Consider the following 21267-nt stretch of genomic DNA (forward strand, 5'->3'; position numbering starts at 1 on the left):
TGTCGTCAGATGAAAATCATAACTGAAATTCATGTGGCAGATGATGACAGGAGGAGATTTTAAACAGTGTGTTGAAGATGTAGTACTCGGGTAGTATTTTGGTCTTCCATTAAGTAACAGATCAACGCGAATATGTGTAGCACCACCTTGCCAGTTTGCCTCTTCAGGCTGTTTTGGCTGTTGAGTGGGAGTTGGAAATGAATTCTGAAAACATTGCGTTGGAATACGCAGACCTGAATCAGTTGAAAATGTGAATCAGAGGACTACTGACGAGACTACCTTTGAGTCGTTTTAGTTTTAATATTTCGGGTGTATTTTGGTTTAAATGGACACGGCATATTTTAAGGAGTCTGACTGGGTGCATTTATACGCAGTCGGACACATTTGTTGGCCCTTCCACTGGAGGAGACGTTCAGTACGCTGTGAAAACAGGGTCTGGAATGCTGGCTCCCCGCGTTGGCCTGTCACCTTCCCCAGTCCAGTGTCTAAGCGATTCCCTTCAGTTGCTCTCATTTCACCCATAAAACGTCACGCTGGCCCCGGGCCAGTCTCCTTGTTTCATTAACGCCGCGTCACATCTTTTTGGGGTGCGACGAGCCGCAAGCCGCGAGTGGGGTTAACGTGATCAAAGGGTGCAGCAGCCAGGGTTGCGCTTTTAATCACAGTTTTACTGGAGCCCTGTTTTGCTGCTCATTTCATGTTGATTTTAGCATGCTTTCAAGCCTTTTTTTGTGGTAGAAAGAAAGTCGCCACCAGCCACTAAATAAGTTTACAATTTGGTTTAGGGATTAGAACAATCTTTGCTGTGAAAGTAAAATATACATTAACCATGGAATAAAACGTAAGAACCAGGACTTTCCGTGCCGTTTTGTTTTAGTCTCTGAACCAGAAACGGCCTGCTTTGTTTAACAAACATGAAAGCACACTTAATTTTCTGTAGATGACTGGGGGGTGGGCGTGTTGAGCCTATTACAGCAAACAAGTCTCCTTCTATTTAAAAACGGGCTCATGTGAAACATTAGGAACCTTGCGGCTCGTTGTGTTCTCGCCGCAGTTCTCTGGAGGGGAGGAGACTGCGTCCCGGGGCGAAGATCCTGCTCGGCCCGAGGGGTCTTTAATCTTTTCGGGCTCGTCAGATGGCTCTGACAGGACAGGGGTGAACTGTTAAAGCAGAAGATTAGGTGGCTTTGTAGCTTTGAAAGCCGTTTTCTCGCGTCTGTCCTTGTCTCTCTCTCTCTCCCCCCCCCAACTCCCCCTCCCCACCCACTCCCCCTCCCCAAAAGTCAGTGCTTAACCTGGCTAGACGCGTTGAACTGGTGGATTAATTAGTCAGCTGGTCGTTTTGGGGGAAGGTGAGCTGTTAGATAACACGTGAGGCAGACATCGGAGGGCCGTTTTCATACTGCAGCGCCTCGTTTTTGCACCATGGAAGCTGCAGTGGATAGCGCAGAGGACGAGAGGGGAGTGCATCTAGCAGGCTGTAAGGTAAGGCTGCACAGTGGCATTCTCTGTACTCCTCGTTAGCCTTTTGGTTCGAGTGCGTGGGGGCGGGTTTTCTGGGACTCGGAGCTCAGAGAGAGCCCCTTCCCTTGGCAGCAGAGGGGGACGGAATGGCTTTGAAGGGGGAGCTGGGATCCAGCGTTACAGGAGGTGTAGAGTCAGAGACAGGCTGGGCGGTGTGTTCAGAAAACCTGGTGGGTTTAGCGAGCACTGTGGACCAGGCCGTAGGTAGAAGCTGTGTGTGATTTTGTGAAGGTGACTAGGTATGGGGAGAAGTGCGACTTAGGCTATTTTGAGAGGCTGTGGATATTTGTGTGTGTTTTTGTGTGTCTATTTATAGCTGGGTTGTGGATGTGATGGTATCTGGGTGTAGGGTGTGTGATGTTTGGTGTAGGGGCTGTGGGTATGGTAAGAACTGGATGCTCTGTGTGTGTGTGTGTGTGTGTGTGTGTGTGTGTGTGTGTGTGTGTGTGCACGCGTGTGTGTGTGTGTGTGTGTTGAGGACATGCTGTGCGAACAAGGGCATGTGTATATATATATAAGAGAAGACCAGTGCCCCCCTGCAGAGCTTGACCAGCACACAGGGACAATGACAGGAAGTGCATTAGCAGGAGCGCCATTGTCTCTTTCCGCACATCCTCACTCTTCACTTCCTGCACGGGGGTTCAGGGGCTCTGTGAAAGGCGGCCCCTGCCATTGCTGTCTGCAGCAGATAGTCTACCTCTCACCCCGGTAACAGGGGTGGGGGGTTTGTGTGTGCGTGGAGAGGGGTTAATCCAGCGCCCTTCTGCCGTCTGCTCCTTTAAGACCCTCCGCTCACGTCCCCCTGGCGGGAGGGGTCTCGGGCAAATGGGGAGGGTCAGAGTCAGATACTGCCGGGGCCCGACCTGGCTGGAGTCCAGAGGCGTCGCGACTGCTCAAGTGGAACTGTCCCCTTCCACCGGCCAGATTCCGTGTGATGGCATAAACAGCGGCGGGGTTCGTGACGCTTGGCAGGCCGCCCGGGGGCCCTGCGGAGGCTGACTGACCGCCGCAGCGCTCCGACGCTCTTCTCCTACTGACGCACCCCCCCCGCCCTCTCGCCCGCAGGTCTGCCACCACCCGCGCTGCCAGGACCTGAACAACAGGAGCCCGCTCAACCTGTGCGAGTCATGTGACTCCCGCTGCCACTCGGACGATACGGACAACATGCACGTCGACCGGCACCCTCGCTTCGACCTGCAGCCGCAGGGTAAGCGTGAGCAGACGTGTCAATCTTACAGCTCACTTCCAATGATTAACTTCCCACTACCGCTACAGAGTGTTTAGTTATGAGATAGCGAGGCTTCATAGGGGACAGCTGTGTAGCATAGAGGTAACAAGCAGGGCTTGTAACTTAAAGTTTGCTGGTTGGATTCACCGTTGGGGCGCTGCTGTTGAACCCTTGAGCAAGATACTTAGCCAAAGATAGCCTTGGTAAAATCCAGATGAATAAATGGATAAAACTGTAACCTATGCAAGTCACTCTGGGTAACAGCGTCTGCTAAATGACAATAGCGTAACATAATGTAATGAACCCTAGTGAGTAGATTGCAGTGTGGGAAATGGACTGGAAATGAAATCATATCCAGAGGCCATATGTGTGGCTGGTTCACACACCTGGAAGTCAAGCTCCTACTCAACCTCCCACTCATGTTACAGTGCAAAGTGGGCTTTCCCAGTGGTTATATGATAAAGATCACCCAGGAATGCTTCAGACCTAATTGAGTATTTACTTTTGAACATTTTTCATTGGTCCAGGTCCGGTCTGCCTCTCACTTTAAGCAGTGTTACGCCGCAGTTCCAGGCTGAGTGTCCCACACAGTGTGGGATTCTGTATACGAGGGATGTTGTTTACACTGTGCTTAACTCAAATGTTTGTTCCTCCGCCCCCCCTTCCCCAAAACTCCCAGGTTCCATCCTGTCCCGGAACGTGTCCACGCGCTCCTGTCCCCCCCGCACCAGCCCCCCCTCCGATATGGAGGAGGATGACGACGGGGGCGGCGACCGGGGGTCAGTCCTCTCTTATCAGTTTGTCCTTCTCTCGCACTAACAAATGATGTCATTCCCACTGCACTGCATGTCACTGAACCCTTCGCTCGTGAAAAAAAAACTCCATATGTGGCAGCAGTATGCTGCACTGTGATGTACTTGTGTGAGACCACGGTAGACATTAATGCAGTTGTATGCGTTGAATTGAATGGGAAGAAACCGAGAAGATTATAATGAACTGGATACTACAGACGACAGTGAGTTTCTGACCTGTTTTTGTTTCTGGCCTGCTGTCCGTCAGGGATCGTAAGGCAGGGGGAATGAAACTACCGAAAAAGAAGTCACGGAGACGCCACACCGATGTGAGTACCTTCCACCGCCAGCAGGGGGAGACAGAGAGGCTTCCTGTGGGGAAATAGAGATGAGGTCGAGCTGTGAACTCAACAGTGACAGTCCACAATCACATGTCAAGGACCTGAGTGCAGCTACCATGTCTTTTTGAAATCACATGAATTGCTCACATTCTGTAGATCACAATACACAATGCACTTCATAATACACAATACCCACTATGTTATACAAATCCATATCTGGTTTCACCATTAGTTGCATTGCCACAGACCAGACTATTAACTACACTGACAGAGCACATATAATATGTATATATATATATATATATATATATATATAATATGTATAGGTATAGATATGAATACACATTATGGATTTTGTTGATGTTACTGATAGATAAGGTTATTGACAGATAAGGGTCACAGTTTAACAGGCTCATTGGTCTGCATAAACTATGAGGCGAAACTCTGATAGTTCTGACAGACGCGCGTGTCGCTGAACGTGACTTACGTTTGGAGCAGTCCTGAGCAGGCCGCTCCTGGACAGCTGTTCCCTGTTGCCGAGCTGTACCCCCTCCCCGTGGAACGGCTGAGAGGTTCTGCCTGGGCTGCTGTAACACATGTGACCCTGTCGCCCCCTGCAGGACCCCAGCAAAGAGTGCTTCAGCCTGAAGTTCGACCTGAACGTGGACATTGACACGGAGATTGTTCCCGCTGCAAAGAAGAAGACCTTGCTGTAAGCTTGGGGGGGGTGGGGTGGGGGGGTCAGTTGGGGGGGGGTGGGGGGGTGGCGGCGTTCAGATCGGGATTGGTCAGAATCCTTGAATGACACCATACATGTGTCCATATGAGGAGACAGTACCTGTACAAAAACAGCCCAAAAAAAATAATTCACTCGCTTTATTTTTAGCAGATGTTTGTGAAAAGTTGAATAAAAACTGTCCCAGCTCATTGATAGAGTGTGTGTAGCGCATTGGGTGGCAGAATCATATGTGTGGGTGAATGAGAGCTATGGAAGAGTAGAGCAGTGGTGTGGAGATCTCTAAAATTATAAGCAGCTGTGTATCGGTTTGTGCTTTGCTACAGGGCAGATCCCTTAAATCACCATGTGTTCAGGTTTAAGCTCTTTACATTACACCCAGGTTATGAATCAAACATTCCTAAGTAATACAGGTGGCTCCTGCAGGCATTTTGATCAAGGAGGTGATATTCTTCTCTTATGGCCTTTGGAAAGGAATTTCACCTGTACTGCTGCAGGAAGAACCCCAAAAGGCCAGTTAGATCTCTTGGCACTGTGGAATCTTTGATATGGTTTCTGCTGAACCAATATAAACAAGGATGCAGTGTGGATGCCCTCGGTTGTCCGGTACTATTAGGTGTGTCACTGTGTGTTGCAGGGAAGTTCTGGGACCTGTATTTGAGCGTAAGGGGATCGAGCTGTCCAAAGTGGACCTGTTCCTGGATCAGTCTAACACGCCGCTCTCCCTCAGCTTTGAGGCCTACCGCTTTGGGGGTCACTACCTCAAGGTGAAAGGTAAGTGGCAGTGAATGCATGCCCACCTGGAAAGCCTGACTGCAGTAAGGTGGCTGGATTCAAAGGGAGGCCTGGACTGGCTTCCTCCTGTTCATTTGATGGCACAGGCATCCATCTCTGCTCTCTCCATCTATTTCCTGTCTGTCTGGCCATCCGCTGTATCTGCTTTCTCAGTGAGTGAGATGGTGTGCAGGTGTTAGGGCACTTTCCAGAGAAAGATCTATGAGTCTGTGACTGCACATTGTAATGCTTTCAGAGACTGTGACACTGTAGTTGTGCAGCACAGTAAATGAGCTTTAAATGTACACTGTGACTGCACAGTGCAGTTGGGCAGCCGTGGGGGAGGGGGCCTGTGTTCACGATTGCGCTGCCGTGCAGTGACACAGCTGTGAGTCGACGCTGTGTCTGCGCATTGCAGGGCAGTGAGGCAGCGGGCAGCCTCTGACAGTGCAGTCTCTCTTACCCGGAGATGGCTGTCGGAGGCCTGCCCAGGCCCGTTAAATATCAGAACCGTTACCACACCCGAGCCTTCCCTCTCTTTAGCCGTGAGGTGTGCGGTGAGGTCGGAGAAGCGTCCAGACGTCACGGCGTGTTGAAATAGCCGCAAGGAAGTTAGCAGCAGTTTCTTCTCTGGCTCGGTACAGGATCTCCTCCCCCCCACACTGCGCCTCTCTGCCAGCGCTTGTCAGATGCAGGACCTCACTCATAGCACGTCCCTCCTGGCAGGGAAGATGCGAGGGGCTGCCCCTCTCTCCGCAGCTCCTGGCTGAGATTTCACAGCGCGGCCAAGCAGCCGGGCTGCGATAGGCGCCAGTCTGCGAAGCCCTTCGCCGGCACTTCTCCTGCATGTCCGATAAGACGCGCCTAACGGCCCCGCGCTTTCCGCTCGAACGCCCGCTGAGGAGTCCCGGGCACGCTGTCAGAAGCGTTCGGGCTGCTCGCTCAGGGCACTGGCGCGGCGAGCGGGAGCTGGCAGGAAGTCCTCGGTTTAAGCTGCAGGGGAGGGGAGGGAGCCGAGGCCAGAGCCATCTTTGGCGTGACAGGAATTTATACGAACAGCTGGGAGGGTCGGGTTATTCCCGAATATGTAATTCCCCTAACAGCATTAGTCATATGCTCTGTCATACATCACTATATTGTATTTCAGTATTTCAGTGTCCCTGCTGGTTCTGGCTCCAGACAAAGTTTTGATTAATAAGGCCAAGGACCTGAGGACTTCTGTTTATTTCTTGTTAATTCCAATTAATCTGACTTGGCTCTCGGGCAGGCAAAAAGATACCCTGCTTTGACAATTATTTTTAAGGTGTCCTAGCAAATATGGGTGTTTTACAACTGAGTGTCTTTGTCCACTCCCAGGTAGGAGTTTCTGCGTTGATGTACAGTTTGATAGAGCATTGCGGGACACCTCTCTGGAGTCCTGGGGGTATGTGGGGACGTGTACTGGAGAGTGCCTCAGCTGCCGTTAGGACAGTAGAAGCTAACAGGCGGTGCCTCTGTCTCCCTCAGCACGGCCGGGGGACGAGCTGAAGGTGGAGCAGGAGGTGAAGGACCTGCGCTCCCTCAGCCTGCCCAACATGAAGCCCAGCGGGGGTCAGAGTCCCTACATCCTGACCCCCGGGAGTGAGAAGGTGGAGCACGGCTCCCTGGGCCGCAGGGAGAGCATGGACCCGCTGGTGAGTACCCTTCATGTTCGCGCCGTCACGCGGCGATGTCTTCCCCCTCCCTCGCCTACTCATGTAATTGCCTCGGATTTCAGAGGGGGATTTTTCATGTTTGTTTTCCTGCCCCCCATCCTTGCCTTACCTGCATCGTCACGCACCATTTACCATATATCCCATCATCCCTGTCTGTTATCCTTTGGGAACACTTAAAGCCAGCTCACGATTGCCTCATAAACACACCCACTCTGATCCTGGTTATAGCATGATGTTGCTCTGAAAAGGTTCTCCGGAGGTTCGCTGCCAGAGGTGTGATCCAAGCAGGAGGAGGAGGTGCCACAAGAGGGTCATAAAGCTCTGTGCCTCCGTGCCCCCTGGTGAATATTAACCTTCAGTGAGAATATTCACAGTGAGACTGCCCTCATCAGGCTGCTCTGTAGCCACCTTCGTCTGGCTGTCCATGTGCCTGCTCCGTTCTTTGCCCAGCGTTTAGTGAAAAAAGCCCGCCCCCCGCCCCCCGACCGTCTGTGAAGCTCATGTTCAGAAACTGTGAGGGAAGAGTCACAGGTGTGTGTCAGGATGCTTGGAGAGGGCTGAGAAGTCTGTCCCATTTACACGCGCGTTGCCTAAGAGGGACAGCTTCCTGCCTGTGCAGGCTGGCCCGCCTGACGATCACAAACAAGGTGGGTGATGCGCTGTGATGGAGGAGCAAGTCTAGACCAAATCCGGGGGCCGGGGGAGGGCGGGAGAAGTGGCTGATGTCATCGTGAGAGCGTGGGTAAACAGGCTCAGGGCCTGCACTTCTGCTGCTGCCATCTAAGGGGAAATCGCCAGGCTTAGCAGCACGGCGTGGGTCAGAGCTGAGTGCCGTCAGGACACAAACCCCAGAGCGTCTCCCCTTATTGCGTTTCCATTCGTTTATGTTACTGTCTTGCTTGAATCAGTAGTGTCTCAGCCACAGCGTAGATCTGAACAGTACTGGTCTGCTAACTCCAGCACAGTTTCAAGCATGTCTCCATCTTCAGTATTTTATTAAGAAAGGAAAGTGTACACCTTATCCCACAAAGTGACAGTAAATTAACTTTTGTAGGCCCGCCACCCTGGCCTAGTTAAAAACACACCTGCTGCCATGTTCAGCAGATACCTCCCTCTCCCCCTTTTGGGACGGGATTCCCCTCTGCTCAACTGCCATTTTGCAGCACAATGCAAATCAGCATTCTGAAGTCAAACTTTAACAAATTGTGTCAGGAGATTACGTAAGTGTCTCGGACTCGTGTTTCTGCCTTTTACGACATTAGTGAGGTGTCACAAGATGCACTTTCATGTGAGCATGAGATCTCTCCCACCATAAACCCTTCCAAACAGGCAGGATAAAGGGACAGTTCTTTTACTCCTCTGAGAGCTGCCTCAGGCCTAGTGCTAACCAATCCACATCAGTAAGGTACATCCATACAGGTACATTACTGCTGCATGTTCCCCAGATACCTGGTCACGCTATCCGATATCTCCAAGACTTTCCATATCCCCAAGAGGGCCCGTACCACATCTACAGCAGCCCAGTGCCAGAGTTTAACTGGTTGTGGAAAATGCATGCTTCAGTCCACACCAAATAAAAGGGACAGGTCTTTTTGACTAAAGATCTCCAGTTTGAGTGCCAGTCAGGGCACTGCACATGTACCCTCGACTAAAGCACTTAACCCAGACTGCTTCAGTAAATATCCACCTGTATAAAGGGAGGATATGGATATGGCTGCTCTGGATAAGGGAATCTGCTACTTAAATAATATGGAATAAAAAAATCTGTAGCTGTACAGTTAGCAAAGCGAACAGTACTGGTAATCATCACTGGTAATGAGCGAGACAGTGACCGAGAGGAAACCATTAATGTTACAGTTCAGCTTGGGCTGCATGTGACCCATTGTGCAATGGTGAGATCAGCGCTATGCATGTACTAGATGCACAGAGGCTTACATAATTAACGCTTACATTGGGGCAAGGGAGATAAGTGACAGAGTGAGGCATATGTGCGGGAAATGGATGGGGGGGAGGCAAGACTGCTGAGTGGTAAAGTCTAGCTCAGCATCAGCTCTGCCCTTCCTCCCCCAGGGTCAAAAGGTAGCAGTCATTACGGAGGGAGGAGAAGTGGTACAGAGTGCTTTGCATGTGACAGGGAGAGACTGGCAGGTGATGTGTCTGTAGCCTGTCCTTTACCTGCACTGTGTCACAGTTGAGGTGACCATCTGTGGTGAAGCTTCACGGCACTGTTCTGGGGGACGTCGAGCCGGGTTCCGAAAAGCTGCGCTTCCTGTGAGAACAGTGAACGGGATTCGTTTTTTCATGGCTTCTCCTTCTGAGCTTCATTTGCTGTGTCTGAGATCTTAGAAGCACGGTCTGTGACATTCTCTGTGTTAAAAGCTCTGTGTTAGATACAGCATAATTGGTAGCAGTGTTTTTGCATTGTTCCTTGTTGTTATCCTTAATGAATAGTTCAAAGGAGGAATCAGACTGGCATTTTTGGCAATTTATGGAATGGATTAACAGTAAACTTATGGCTGCCATTGGATGGAACTGACTCTTCGACTCCTTTGCTGCACGTCATGCCTGGGTAAATTATTCTGAGTTAACAAGCCAACAGACAGACGGGAGTCCAGTCCTCCAGAGCATCTGACCGGCAGTCACACCTGACCAAGCCTCAAAGTGCCTTGTCAGCAGGAGAAATATTGCCATGCTTTGCGCTCTTTGAGGAAACATCCCTGCCGTTCTTTTTCAACCGAGTTTTTTTACCTCCTCTGGTGAGTTTTGCACTGCATGCCCTCTGGTGGCAATTTTGAGCACTACATCTCTGCAGTGGAGTGGATCACTGTGGCTGTCACTACATGAGGGTGAGCTCATTCACCTCCGACTCCACCAGCTGCAGGAAGGCCAGGAAGATTTGCATGTTTAAGCATATTTAAGAGAGCTGTTTGTTTCCATCAGTGACCACCAGTGACATTCACAAGGACTGTGTGCCCATATCTGTGCCACCTCCTCTACCCAACCGAACCTGTCATTCCTGTGGCACCCCCTGAAAAACCTTGTACAGGACCTTTGGCCATTAATCTAAATGGGTTCACATGTGAGTGTCCTCTTTAACAGACTTTAATAGACTCATGCTGTAGCTGACCACTTATACAGGAAAACTCTTCTGAAAGTGTTCGATTCACAGCTGTATTAGAAGAGTGGTTTCCCCTTCTTCTGCATCCTCTGACATTAACAGAACGTGTCAGGACTTTTGCACCACCCAGCATTGTGTTCATCCGCGTATTTCGGGGAGAGAATGCTCAGCTTCCGGCATCGGACGTGGCATGTGCCCAGCGCCCCGGATGGCCCCACCCAGCAGGACCCTGGGGTCCTACCCCACTACAGCTCCCTGAACGACCTGCACCTGCTGCAGGGCCCGGGGGCCGGCCAGGAGAGTGGGGGGCCCGCGGTGGCCCCTGCTTCAGGCCCTGAGACTGAGGCTCCCCTGACACACCAACCCCTATCTGACAGCAGCCACTGCGATCAGGATGGTGACAGGAAGCAGGAGCCCAAGGTACAGGGTGAAGAAGGCTAATGAAAGAATCGAGAAGCTGCAGATCTGGTACTCACAGCAGTATGTTGTATTACAGACCTGCAGCTCTATAACATGTTCCAATATTCATTCAGTTTGTTATAAGAGACCATGTGGTGTTTGGTGATCAGGCTTTCTGGCACAAACGTCTGTTGGGTTTGCTCTAAAGATCTGTTACCATTGAGATAATGAGTAGGATTGCCAGTTTTTATACATTATTTTTCATGGCCTTTTTGATTAAGTTGGTTCACATTAAATAAGAAAGTTTCATGTTGCTGGTTCTGAGCAGAACAGTTGAAGCGGTTGAAGGTTATACAAAATACGACACGAGAGGCACCATTATCGTATCTCCAGTATGTTGCTGCATTGGGCATTTATGCATAGTAGTGCATTGTTGTACTGGTGGATTTTAGCTGGCTTGTTCCTGTGAAAGGGTTAAGCTAATTCAACTTATACATGCAGTATGTACACACACTAATTAATAATAAATTATTTATGTTCTGTAGGTAACTTTCAAAGAACACAATTATAAAATGACACGGCATTTCAAACCAAACATCCAAACATTTATTTATTAATCAACAGGATTATATAAACTAGCTACAGACCAGATGACAGCCATAATTCGTGACTGTCAGTATTTAACTTTTTTTTTTTATTTACAATGTGTTTTCACACAGTACACAATCGTACAATATACAGGTGCTACTGCTTTTGTGGAGCATCTCAAAAGAGATGTGTCCCTCTGGACCTTGGTAACGACACCTCCTGCATCACTTCCCGAAAATACCTTTTACATCGTATGGCTGGGAGTTTCATATGACCTCTCTTCACTTACACAACATCGTCAGACAGCATATTCTATCCCTGTTTATCGTTTCCTGATTCATACTCGGCTGAAATTCTATCTAGCGCCTTGTATAGAAAATCCAACTGCTTGTGTAGCTTTTGGGTCACCCAGATGTGTGTGATATTACCTAGAAACTGTTATGCAACTTCCGTCATCTCTGTGGAACTGAAATCGCTCGGGGGGAAGGGGTTTGGTGATGGACCTCTTATCTTGCTTTATCAACCTGGGGACAGATAGAGAGAGGGGAAACTGGGTCAGAGGTCTCAATGAGCAGAGGTAGTGTCACAGGTGGGTGTTCTGTGTATTTATGTGTCTCTATTTGAATGCCACCATGAAGAGTGAGGCTTTTTTAAAATGTAAAATTTTGTCTTTTCACAAAAAAAGCATACCGTATGCAAAGTATATTCTTAGCTGTGTGACACAGGCCTTTTAGACCCACGCAAGCACATTATGAATATTGGTGAGGAGACTCTTTTTCAGGCTGGCCAGACTTAAAGGTTACATTAAAAAGCTGTTTTTGTGTGATTGTTTTTGGATTAAATCATAAAAGCTTGATTGTTTTGCTACTGCTTATATAACGGCATTTCTAAAAAGACAAGGGAAAAATCAAATCACAGCATCCTTAATTGGAGAATTTTACCAGCTCACCAAATGTACTGCATTTAGAAATAAGTCCTATCTAGAATTGGATTTACCTCTTAAGTTCAGCGCCTAAAAAGTTGCACTAACAGACCAACTACACTTGTACCTCTCCTGCTCCGTGTTTGCCAGAGAACATTCAGATACTGTTTCTAATGTGAGTTGCGTAGCCCTCCCTGATCCAGGATCAGTGAGATGGGGTTCTGTCCCCCGTTCAGGACAGCTCCCCCTCCACCCTGCATCCGATCCAGCGTTTTCATTCACGGGAGCAGATCGCAGGGACTCGGGGCAGTGTTAGTAGAGAGAGAGCAGAGCAAACAGAGCCAGCAGTCATCATCATTTATTTCCTCCCTGTCTACAAGGCGCTGTCTCCCTCACAAAGGGACCTGCCCACATGCAAGGCCTTGGCATTTCCAGCCTCAGACAACAGAGCTGATTAATGAGCTGATATGCATTTGGGTAAATGAAGCCAACACCATTAAAATCCAGTTTGTTTCTGGTCGTAAACACCCCTCCTCGCACACCTACAATAGGAGGGGGGCACTTTACGATTGACGAACGTCACTAGTAAATGGTGCACTGTAAAAGGACTGTCAGTTTTTATTTTTTTACTTTTGTGATGTTTGTTAATAGGGAGTAAGGAAACCTATTTAAATGTTCCTGAATTTAAGACACACCTCCGGTAGTCTCAGGCATCACATCGACCTCACTAATGTCCTTCCTTAATAAATAGCGGGCACGTAGCATTTGCAAGATCTACAAAGCTGTGCAAATGCTAATAATGTAGTGATTAACTAACTATACGGTGGCGAAAAGCTAGTTTAGCGGCTCCTTCACCTACTATGTAGATTTTCCTTGTGTCGCCCCTTTACAGCGCGTGCTAATACAGTGACAGCGATGCCTACTTTGAGTGTTGAACTATTACTCCGTACTGTTACCGTGCATGATAATACTGAGCTTCCCTGTCACATCGAGGGGTGTCATAAACGAATTGACAGTGGAAACATTTCTCTTTGTTTGCACTGTTGTGTGATAACCATTGGCTATACATACGTGAGTTCGATGCATCCATGCAGTACAGCATAGAGTAAAACTACAATATACCCAACAGGAAAACTGCACGAATAAGGGAAGGCAAATTATGCTTGGGTTGGGAAGCCAAGGTGCAGTCTGAAGAGTTGGGGTCTCCAGTCTGCGTTGGAAGGTAGCCAGCCTCTCCCGGAACCCTGATTGCGACGGGAAGCTGCGGTACGTGCGGCGACAAGCATCAGCAATGTGTGAAGTAACAACATGCAAAATGTAATGGATGTGTGGACTTACCACAGATCTTTCCAAAGGGGTACAATCACTTTAACCAATCGGCTTTATCTATTGGAAGAAGGTCATGTTTGTGTGAATTTATGTGTTTGTTTGTGAAATGACCCTCTGTGGTGTGTTTATTCGTGCTGGGTTTCAGTGTCTTCAGGCGTTTTTGTTTGAAGTGTGGATGATAAGCGCTGATCGTAAACGGGAACTGGGAAGCGGCAATGTGTGCGTGTTTGTGACTCGAGTCAGAGAAGGGGAGGGAGCTCAGGTGTGGAGTGCGCTGCAAACAGACTTCACCTGCAGATGCAAACCGACGTCCGACTCGCATTCTCTTGCGCTGTCAAAGTAATCGCAGACCTTGTGCGGGCTTAACTTCAGTAACTCACAGCGCTGTCGACCGCTCATAGAGCCAGTGCCCGCTATACTGTGGTGGGGCATTTTGCTTGAGCACAGCTCACCCAGGTGAGAGCGGTGGGTGGACCATGGTGCGCTTCGGGTTGCTGTCCTCCTGGCACAGTTGGGACCTGCTCCAGCTCGTCCCGGAGGACCGCCCGGACAAAAGCGGGGGACCACAGATGGCCACGCCTCCCACGCAGTTCCAGGTGACAGAGGACATTCTAAAATAACTTCGAGTCTGTTTTCGGGCGCACTCCGTTTTCTGGTAGAAAATGATGGTCTCAGACTTAGTATTTGATACACGGTCGTCAGCTTTTCAAGGCTTTCTTTGCTGCTTATGTACCGTTTGCAACACGATCCAGTTGTGAAAAAAGCATGTTTTCTTCTGGTTCTGGTTCGGCTGTAGCAAAACCGTTCCGGTACGGTGTCTTTGAATGCGCGATGCACTGGATGACTGCATCTCCATCTAGGAATATGGGCAAATGTGAGTCATCTTTCGTTGTGAGCTAATTTTGGGTTTCCGCTGGAAACGTACGCGGATCGAGTGGGAGATAACCCGGCCTGTGCAAACTCGAAACGTCGCACCATCTTTTCTGGTATTTGTTTGGGATCCTGCTTCACGCGATAGACTCGGAGTGTAATCTGGGTCAGATAAAACACAGTTCACGTGGGTTTGTTTGATCGCCACTTCCTGCATTCTGAATAACCCTTTGTTCATCTGCCGAGGCATTTGGCACCTGCAGTGTGAAATGAGGATTATCACACAATTTAATCCTTGCTTTATCTGTAACTCAGGCTTTGTTTGTCAAAAGCAGACTCCTGTGTTGCCCAATTGGTGTCTGAGAGCTAGCCAGCGTAACATGACTCTGTTTATGTATGTATGTATGTATGTATGTGTGTTTGTGTGCGCGTGCATATATGCACACACACACTTTGGTTAACATGTGACTTGTTTTCCCCCTATCAGTCACCAGATGTTGTCAGATGGAACCCTTATCCTTTGAATAATAACACTGCAGCCAGCATGAGGGGGTTATGTATCACCCCATAAATTTAGTACAGCCCATACCTGAGAGTCAGTTTTACCCTAGAAGGCATCAGAAGGCAGGTGTATCACATAGATGAAGAACCAGACAATTTATCAAGAATGAATTGTTTCCTATCACTGTTATTGATTTGTATATCATACCACCGTCAGGGTGGCTTGTAGATCTTAACTGCTGCTGTGCAAGTGAACAGGTTTACCCTAGAGCCATGGTGGAGCACAGAGAATCCCCTGCTGAAGGGAGGTGTTCCCTGTGATTCTGTTTTAATTCTGGGAACCTGTAATGATGCTGACAATGACACAGCAGATTTAGAGGCTCAGTGAAAACTCCTGGGAAGTTCACAGAAGCAGAGAGAAAAGTCTTTCAGTAATCAGACTGGGTGTGAGCATTATACAATAGGGACACAGTGTGACGCCAACAGCCACATGTGCTGCTTACCGGCAGCGCACCTGTAGTCTCTTCCTTCTCTCCTCCTTGTTCTGCGGGTGTCTTTGTTCCCTCTTCTCGGAGAGAAGGGTGTGTGTGTGTTTGTGTCCATCTCTATGTTATGTGTACATGTTGTTGAGTGCATGTGTGTGTTTGTGTGTCTCTTTTGTGTACCTATTGGTGTGTGTGTGTGTGTGTGTGTGTGTGTGCGTCTTTTATGTGCCTACTGATGTTTGTGTGTGTGTCTGTGAGCGTGTTTTGTGGACGTGTTGCTGGGTGTGTGCCCGAGACGCCTGAATGCAGGGATTTTGTGCTCTTAGTGACGTGCTGTCATCGTTTTCGGTCAGGACTTTCTGGAAGTGGCTGGGGAATCCAAACCTGCCGGGTGGTTAGGGGAGAAACACAGTGTTTTAGAAGAAAAGGAAAGGAAAGGCATGTGGATGGAGGGAGCCCTAGAGGTCCAAACGCAGGGATTTTGTGCTGTTTGTCAGTTGTCACTTGCTGTCATCGGTTTCAGTCTGGACTTTCTGGAAAAGGCTGGGGAATTGAAACCAGCCAGACGGTTAGAGTCCTGTTTTATAAGAAAAGGAAAGGCGTTTGGATGGAGGCGGGCATCCGAACAAGGAAACAGGAGGTCAGATTAAGCAGAAAAGCCAAACAGCCAGTTGACAGCTGTAACACCAGGATGTCTGCTAAGGCAGCATTCTGCAAGCTGTTCTCCTGGACCCCCCCCCCCATGTGGAGTAAGCCTCCCTCCTCCCCTTCCCTGGCCCCGCCTCCCCCTTCCTCCTCTCACAATGGGTAGGATTCCCCTGTTGCCATGACATCGGGACAGTCCCCCTCAGTAATGCGGGCAGGCAGGCCGGCCGATTTCACCTCGCAGTTCCTTGTGATTGATGCAGACATACCGACAGACTGCAGGGTAGCACAGGACGCGCCACCGTGGGTCCGGACACAGCTCCCTGCTGCGTTACACAGCGCGCTGACCGCCTCCTTCACCCAGGCGGGGGGGCACGCCAGTATCCGCGCCCCTGCGTCTCTCTGCAAGCTGCCGATCCCACTGGACCTCTGTGTGATCTGCCTCAAAGGCTCAGGCTGCTCTTGATTGAGCTGTAGCGTGCGGGTAGGAGTGTGTGTGTGTGTGTGTGTGTGAAAGAGACGGAGAGGGCTCTTGAAGGGACACAGCACAGTGCTACGCTCTCCAGCGTGTAGTGCCTGGGTCCAGCTCGGCCCAGGCTCTGTGAATCTGAACTGAAGAATTACAATGGTCTTCATCACCTTAGAGATGCCGCTTGCTTCCATGGTAAGTACGGCGGCGCATCGTCTTGCTCGCAGGTTTCATTCAGATGTGAAATACATCCGTTTTGCATTGTTCCACAGGCTGTAAGACTTATGAGTCACACGGCTGTTAGCATGAGATGTGTCAGAGGGCGTTGGGAGATAACGTTGCGTCTCCATGTCAGTTCTAACGATGTTACGTTACAGCGCCGGGTGTCCTGATTCAGCAATGGTGAAATTGCATTGCTTTTTGTTCTTTGTCATGACTGGTCTTTATGATGCTACATTGCATGGACGTGTCAGTGAATGTGTTCTGCCAGTGTTAGGCAACTTTAATTTTTCCTTGTAATGGACGAAATACCGCAGCCCCTGTAAAGATAATTTTACAAATCGTAATGCAGAATTCAGAATGTTAGGTAGATCTACCGTGTGCCGATGTCACCACACATGCATTCCTGTGCCAAGCTGATGGGAATACAGTCCTTCTTGGTGCTTTTTGCGGCACTGTGCCAAGTGAAGAGCTATCAGTAGCCCGACTTCCACATCCCAACTCCCCCACTCTCCCGGAGCCAGATCACTTCCCCTTGTCTGTGTCCATCTGTGGGGAATTCCCAAGAAATGCCTAAGAAAGTCCCAGGCCAAGGAGCAGGCTACTTATGGAGTTGTCCAATGAGGCTTCCAGGGAAGCTATGAAAATAGCAAAAGATGCTTTGGAAGGATACCAGCCTTATAAGCTCCTCTTGAAAAACCCAGCACTCTCATGTAACCGGCTGAGCAGGAGATACGGGGCATGAAAGCAGCAGTGATATTCTGTTATGAAAGGTTTTTTGGCACAGGGTGTGGCATGCATAACCAAAACACAAAGAATTAACGACCGTTAATTTGTGTAACTAAACTGTAATGGCCCTAGGAGAAAGTATATTTCAAAAAGCAGAAATTTAATTAACCTGAACTTGATAAAACCAGGATTTTTCTTCAAATACCTTCCAGTTTTTATGGGTGTTTTTAATAGGAGGGTACATCACCTGGTTTGACTAGATTGTCACTGTCTGTCATTTTTTGAGGATTGAAGCCAACGGATACTCTTTTGAATATGCACTTTGTCCGTAGGGCAGGGCTGTTGTTGTTTCTTGAATGTCTGTGAGGAAAGAAATTAGGAATTCAGTCACAGAGGTCGCAGGACCCCTACATGTTGTCAAAAAGTCCTAGATTTTTAGCATTTTCATACTCTGGTGGATGAATATTAAAACTTTGTGCATAATTTAGTCTTTTCATCTTGTTCCCCTTTCTAATCGGAGGTGTGCTCACTGAAATACTTCCTTGAAGCCCTAATCTCAGGAGTGACCTTCATGGTGTTGATGGTTGGGCAGCAACACCTGAGCCCTCTACCAGTTCTGGTGTCATTTCAGTGCTTGTCTTCTTTCTGTTCCTTAATGAGGTTATTCTCAGGTATTGCTCATCCAGCTAATTCTGGGTTTGTTAATGATAGGTGATGCTTCTCTTGATTGAACTTCAGATACCACGGCTTTAAAACTGTGTGATGCAAGCTATTTCAGTCTGTGCATTTCAGCCTTTGTGCAGTGAAACATATCCATATAGACAGATATCTACATATGCATACTGTAATTTAATGTTACTAAGACTTTTCGCCCAGTGTTGGGAGCTCAGCTGCTTCTGCTTCTGTAATATTTAGATACTCACTTGGCACTTTCTCCAGTATGGCTTGCATGACCTACATGTGACCCACACACATGTGTAGAGTTTGCTTTGCGACAAAACAACTCAGCGCAGACGTGAACATGCTGTACCGGGCTGCATTGGGGCTCCTGGGCATTGATTTTGTGTCCGTGAGTGCTGAGGCCCAGTCTCTCCCCCCCGCCCCTCGCGCTGCTATCTGAAAACGTCGCCTGTTCCGCTCTCCCCTCTCCCCCCCGGCTCGTTGTTTGCCTTTTCATCCGCGCGTCCTGCGGTGACCTTGGACTCCCTGTCGAAACCCCCCCCCGGTTGTTTTTTAGCTCGTTCCCTTTTCCTCTTCCCGTACCTACTCCAGCACTCCAGCCTCCAGCCTCCAGCCTCCAGTGTGTGACCCACCGGAGGTGTCGAACATTGTAAAGAACAGAGCTCAAGGACCTGACAGAGATCTCAGATTAGGTTGAAATGCTCTTTGTTTGCACCAAATGTCTTGTCATGCTTAAATGAAAACATTTTTGGGGGGCAGCTTAAAATCAGTATTTGCGTGCCTCTCTTTTGTAAGGCTCTGGAGAAAGGCGAATAGATCAGGGGAAGAAGGTCCGTCCCTGTAAATCAGCGGGCTGCATACCCCAGCAGCACTGTCCTCAGAGAGGGGTCAGTGCTGTGCACTTCCTGCCTTAGTGACTTCACCCCGCACAATTGTTTTGATGACAAAAACAACTGCTTCCTTAGATGCTAAAGTGGGATTTTTGCTTTTTCTGTCTGCACGTTAGTCCTCTCAGAGTGGAAGTAGAGCAAGTGGTAAATATGTAAACAGGAGTTTGTGACAGGGGGACAATGTCTATAGTTCAATGGGGTGCTCCATGGGACTAGGGGTTTTTCCTCCTGTTCCCCATGATGTAATAGATGTTCCAGCTCAGGAACTCAGGCATCCACTCTTTCGTTTTCCCCTCTCTCTGGGGGTCAGGCTTGGCTTTGATGGTATTTCCACCCCCTCGGTATGCTGTCCTGCCGTGAGTGTAAATGCTCCACATATCCTCCTGTCTCAAGGCCGGACGACCCTGTTGTTTACTACGGGAAGATTTTTTTTCCCCATCATGATCTCAGTCTTGTATTCAGGAACTGCTTTCGTTTCCTCTCTTTTTCTCTGTCCACTCTTATTTTCTCTCTCTTTCTTCCTCAGGGTCAGGCCTGTCCCTTAATGATATTTTCCCCGGCTTCTGTTGATGTCATTCAGCTCTCTTGAGCTCAGGAGATCACCTTCTTTCCTTCCCTAAAATTCCATCTCTCATTCTCTTTCTCTTCCCTCAAATTCCATCTCTCTCCTCCTGTAAATCCCATGTCGCTTTCCTTCCCTCTAATTCCATCTCTTTCCTTCCCTGAAATTCCATTTGTTTCATGTTCTTTCAAATTACATATCTTTAGATCTCTCCCTCTTTCTTTTGTATCTCCCTTTTATTTCACCCCTCTCTTTCTCTCTCTGATGGACACCCATGTGATTTGAAGGCTTTTTTCACCTATTCTTCCTGGAACAAAACCTAAAGTAACTCACTCCCCTGTTTCTCTCTCTCTGGGTCCCGTAGGGTGTTACACGTCGGAGGAAGAACATGAATGAGTTTCTCGGGGATGCCAGCATTCCGTCCCCGGATTCGCTGGCGCAACTGGGCAGCTCCTTGCCCAGCGTAGGCGTGACGGGCCCGGACACCTGGAAGAACCGGGCCGCCAGCCGCTTCAGCGTGCTGTTCAGCTCCGGCGCTGGTTCCGGGCCTTTTGTCAAGGTGAGCTTCCTGAGGGGGCCGGGGGGCAGGGGGGTTCTCACAGTCCTACAGTGAAACCCTCTATTTGCCTGAGTGTGCCATATGTTCCAGCTCTCTCAAAGGCCACAGGCCACGTCCGCTCAACTTCCTCTGAGCTCATTTCCTCCAACAGCCTCAGAATAAACTGACACACATCCTTCACAACAATGCCTTCATATTTTTGGTAGACATAAAATGATGCCAAGACACAAAGCTGTTACTTCATACATTGCTGCTTGATCCATTCATAAGCTGTCCAACCAAGTTGAGTTGTCCTAGGGATGGCATTATTATTAAAGAATTATAATTCAGGCTTCATTGTGAAATACAGAGTTGAAACGCATCCAATAAAGCGCACAGTTCACACGCATTGCATTGAATTTGTAATTAATTTATTCCCTGCCTGTCAAACTGGTTTGACAAGAATGAGCAAAACAAAATAACCAACACCCACTGCCAAAATAGTGCAAGTGGCAAAGGACTCCTTCTCACTATGTAGCATTTCATTTTATCAACTGTGTTGTTAAAATATTTGTTGTCAAAATACTTTCATTCAGACACTGAGATCAAAAATACTTTAAAATGTCTTGGAGTAGCCCCCTTCCCTTATAAACACACACGCACAACTTTTGATAAGTCCTTTGACTTTTCTCTGTCCCCAGAAACCAATTTTTCACCCCTGCTGACACCCACACACAGATGTTTTGGAGACAGTGCCTGTCACCCACCTGTCAGTTCGCGCGTCGTCCCTATTCACACCGCTTGTCTTTATCCGTACTGGAGGCGGCATAGGGGAGGGTCTGGCTCCCCAGGGACCTCCCCTCTCCCTCCTCAGTACAGCCCCTCACAAAGCAAGGGTTAGCAAGGGTCAAGCAGAGACACAGGCTCCCAGAGACATGGTTTCTCCCACCTCCCACCACACAGCGTAAGGCTTCTCCCTCCTTCCCCCACTGTATGTCAGCTCTTGCACCACACCCTCGTGCACAGGAGGACAGTGAGCGCCCATTCTGTGACTTTTGGATAGGAATGGCTGTTGGAGATAGAGTGGGATTAACTTGTATACTAATTGAAGGACTGCTACCTCACAGGTTGAAAGGGAGAGTGATATCATAACCCCTCCTCTGGCTATGTTTTAGTTAAGTCTCTCTGTTCTGTTGCTCACCTCCCAAGGTGCTCAGTTAGCCTGGCCTTACAT

At 48.8% G+C, this 21267-nt stretch overlaps 1 protein-coding gene across 4 annotated transcripts in view; it reads left to right on the top strand.

Annotated features, from left to right (window-relative positions):
- Nucleotides 1-21267, top strand: part of plekhg5b (pleckstrin homology domain containing, family G (with RhoGef domain) member 5b) — a 65632-nt gene that overhangs the window by 34695 nt on the left and 9670 nt on the right. For 3 of the 4 annotated variants that reach the window (XM_036533922.1, XM_036533919.1, XM_036533920.1), the window contains 7 exons: nt 2590-2731; nt 3432-3531; nt 3812-3872; nt 4505-4596; nt 5258-5394; nt 6901-7067; nt 19860-20054. In XM_036533922.1, the coding sequence (XP_036389815.1) occupies nt 2590-2731; nt 3432-3531; nt 3812-3872; nt 4505-4596; nt 5258-5394; nt 6901-7067; nt 19860-20054 (894 nt within the window). Of the gene's footprint in view, nt 1-1418; nt 1486-2589; nt 2732-3431; nt 3532-3811; nt 3873-4504; nt 4597-5257; nt 5395-6900; nt 7068-19859; nt 20055-21267 lie in introns of those variants that run through there. The other variant, XM_036533921.1, reaches the window with a different exon arrangement.

The sequence above is a fragment of the Megalops cyprinoides genome, chromosome 7 (genome assembly GCF_013368585.1).
Source record: "Megalops cyprinoides isolate fMegCyp1 chromosome 7, fMegCyp1.pri, whole genome shotgun sequence".
Classification (NCBI taxonomy): Eukaryota; Metazoa; Chordata; class Actinopteri; order Elopiformes; family Megalopidae; genus Megalops; species Megalops cyprinoides.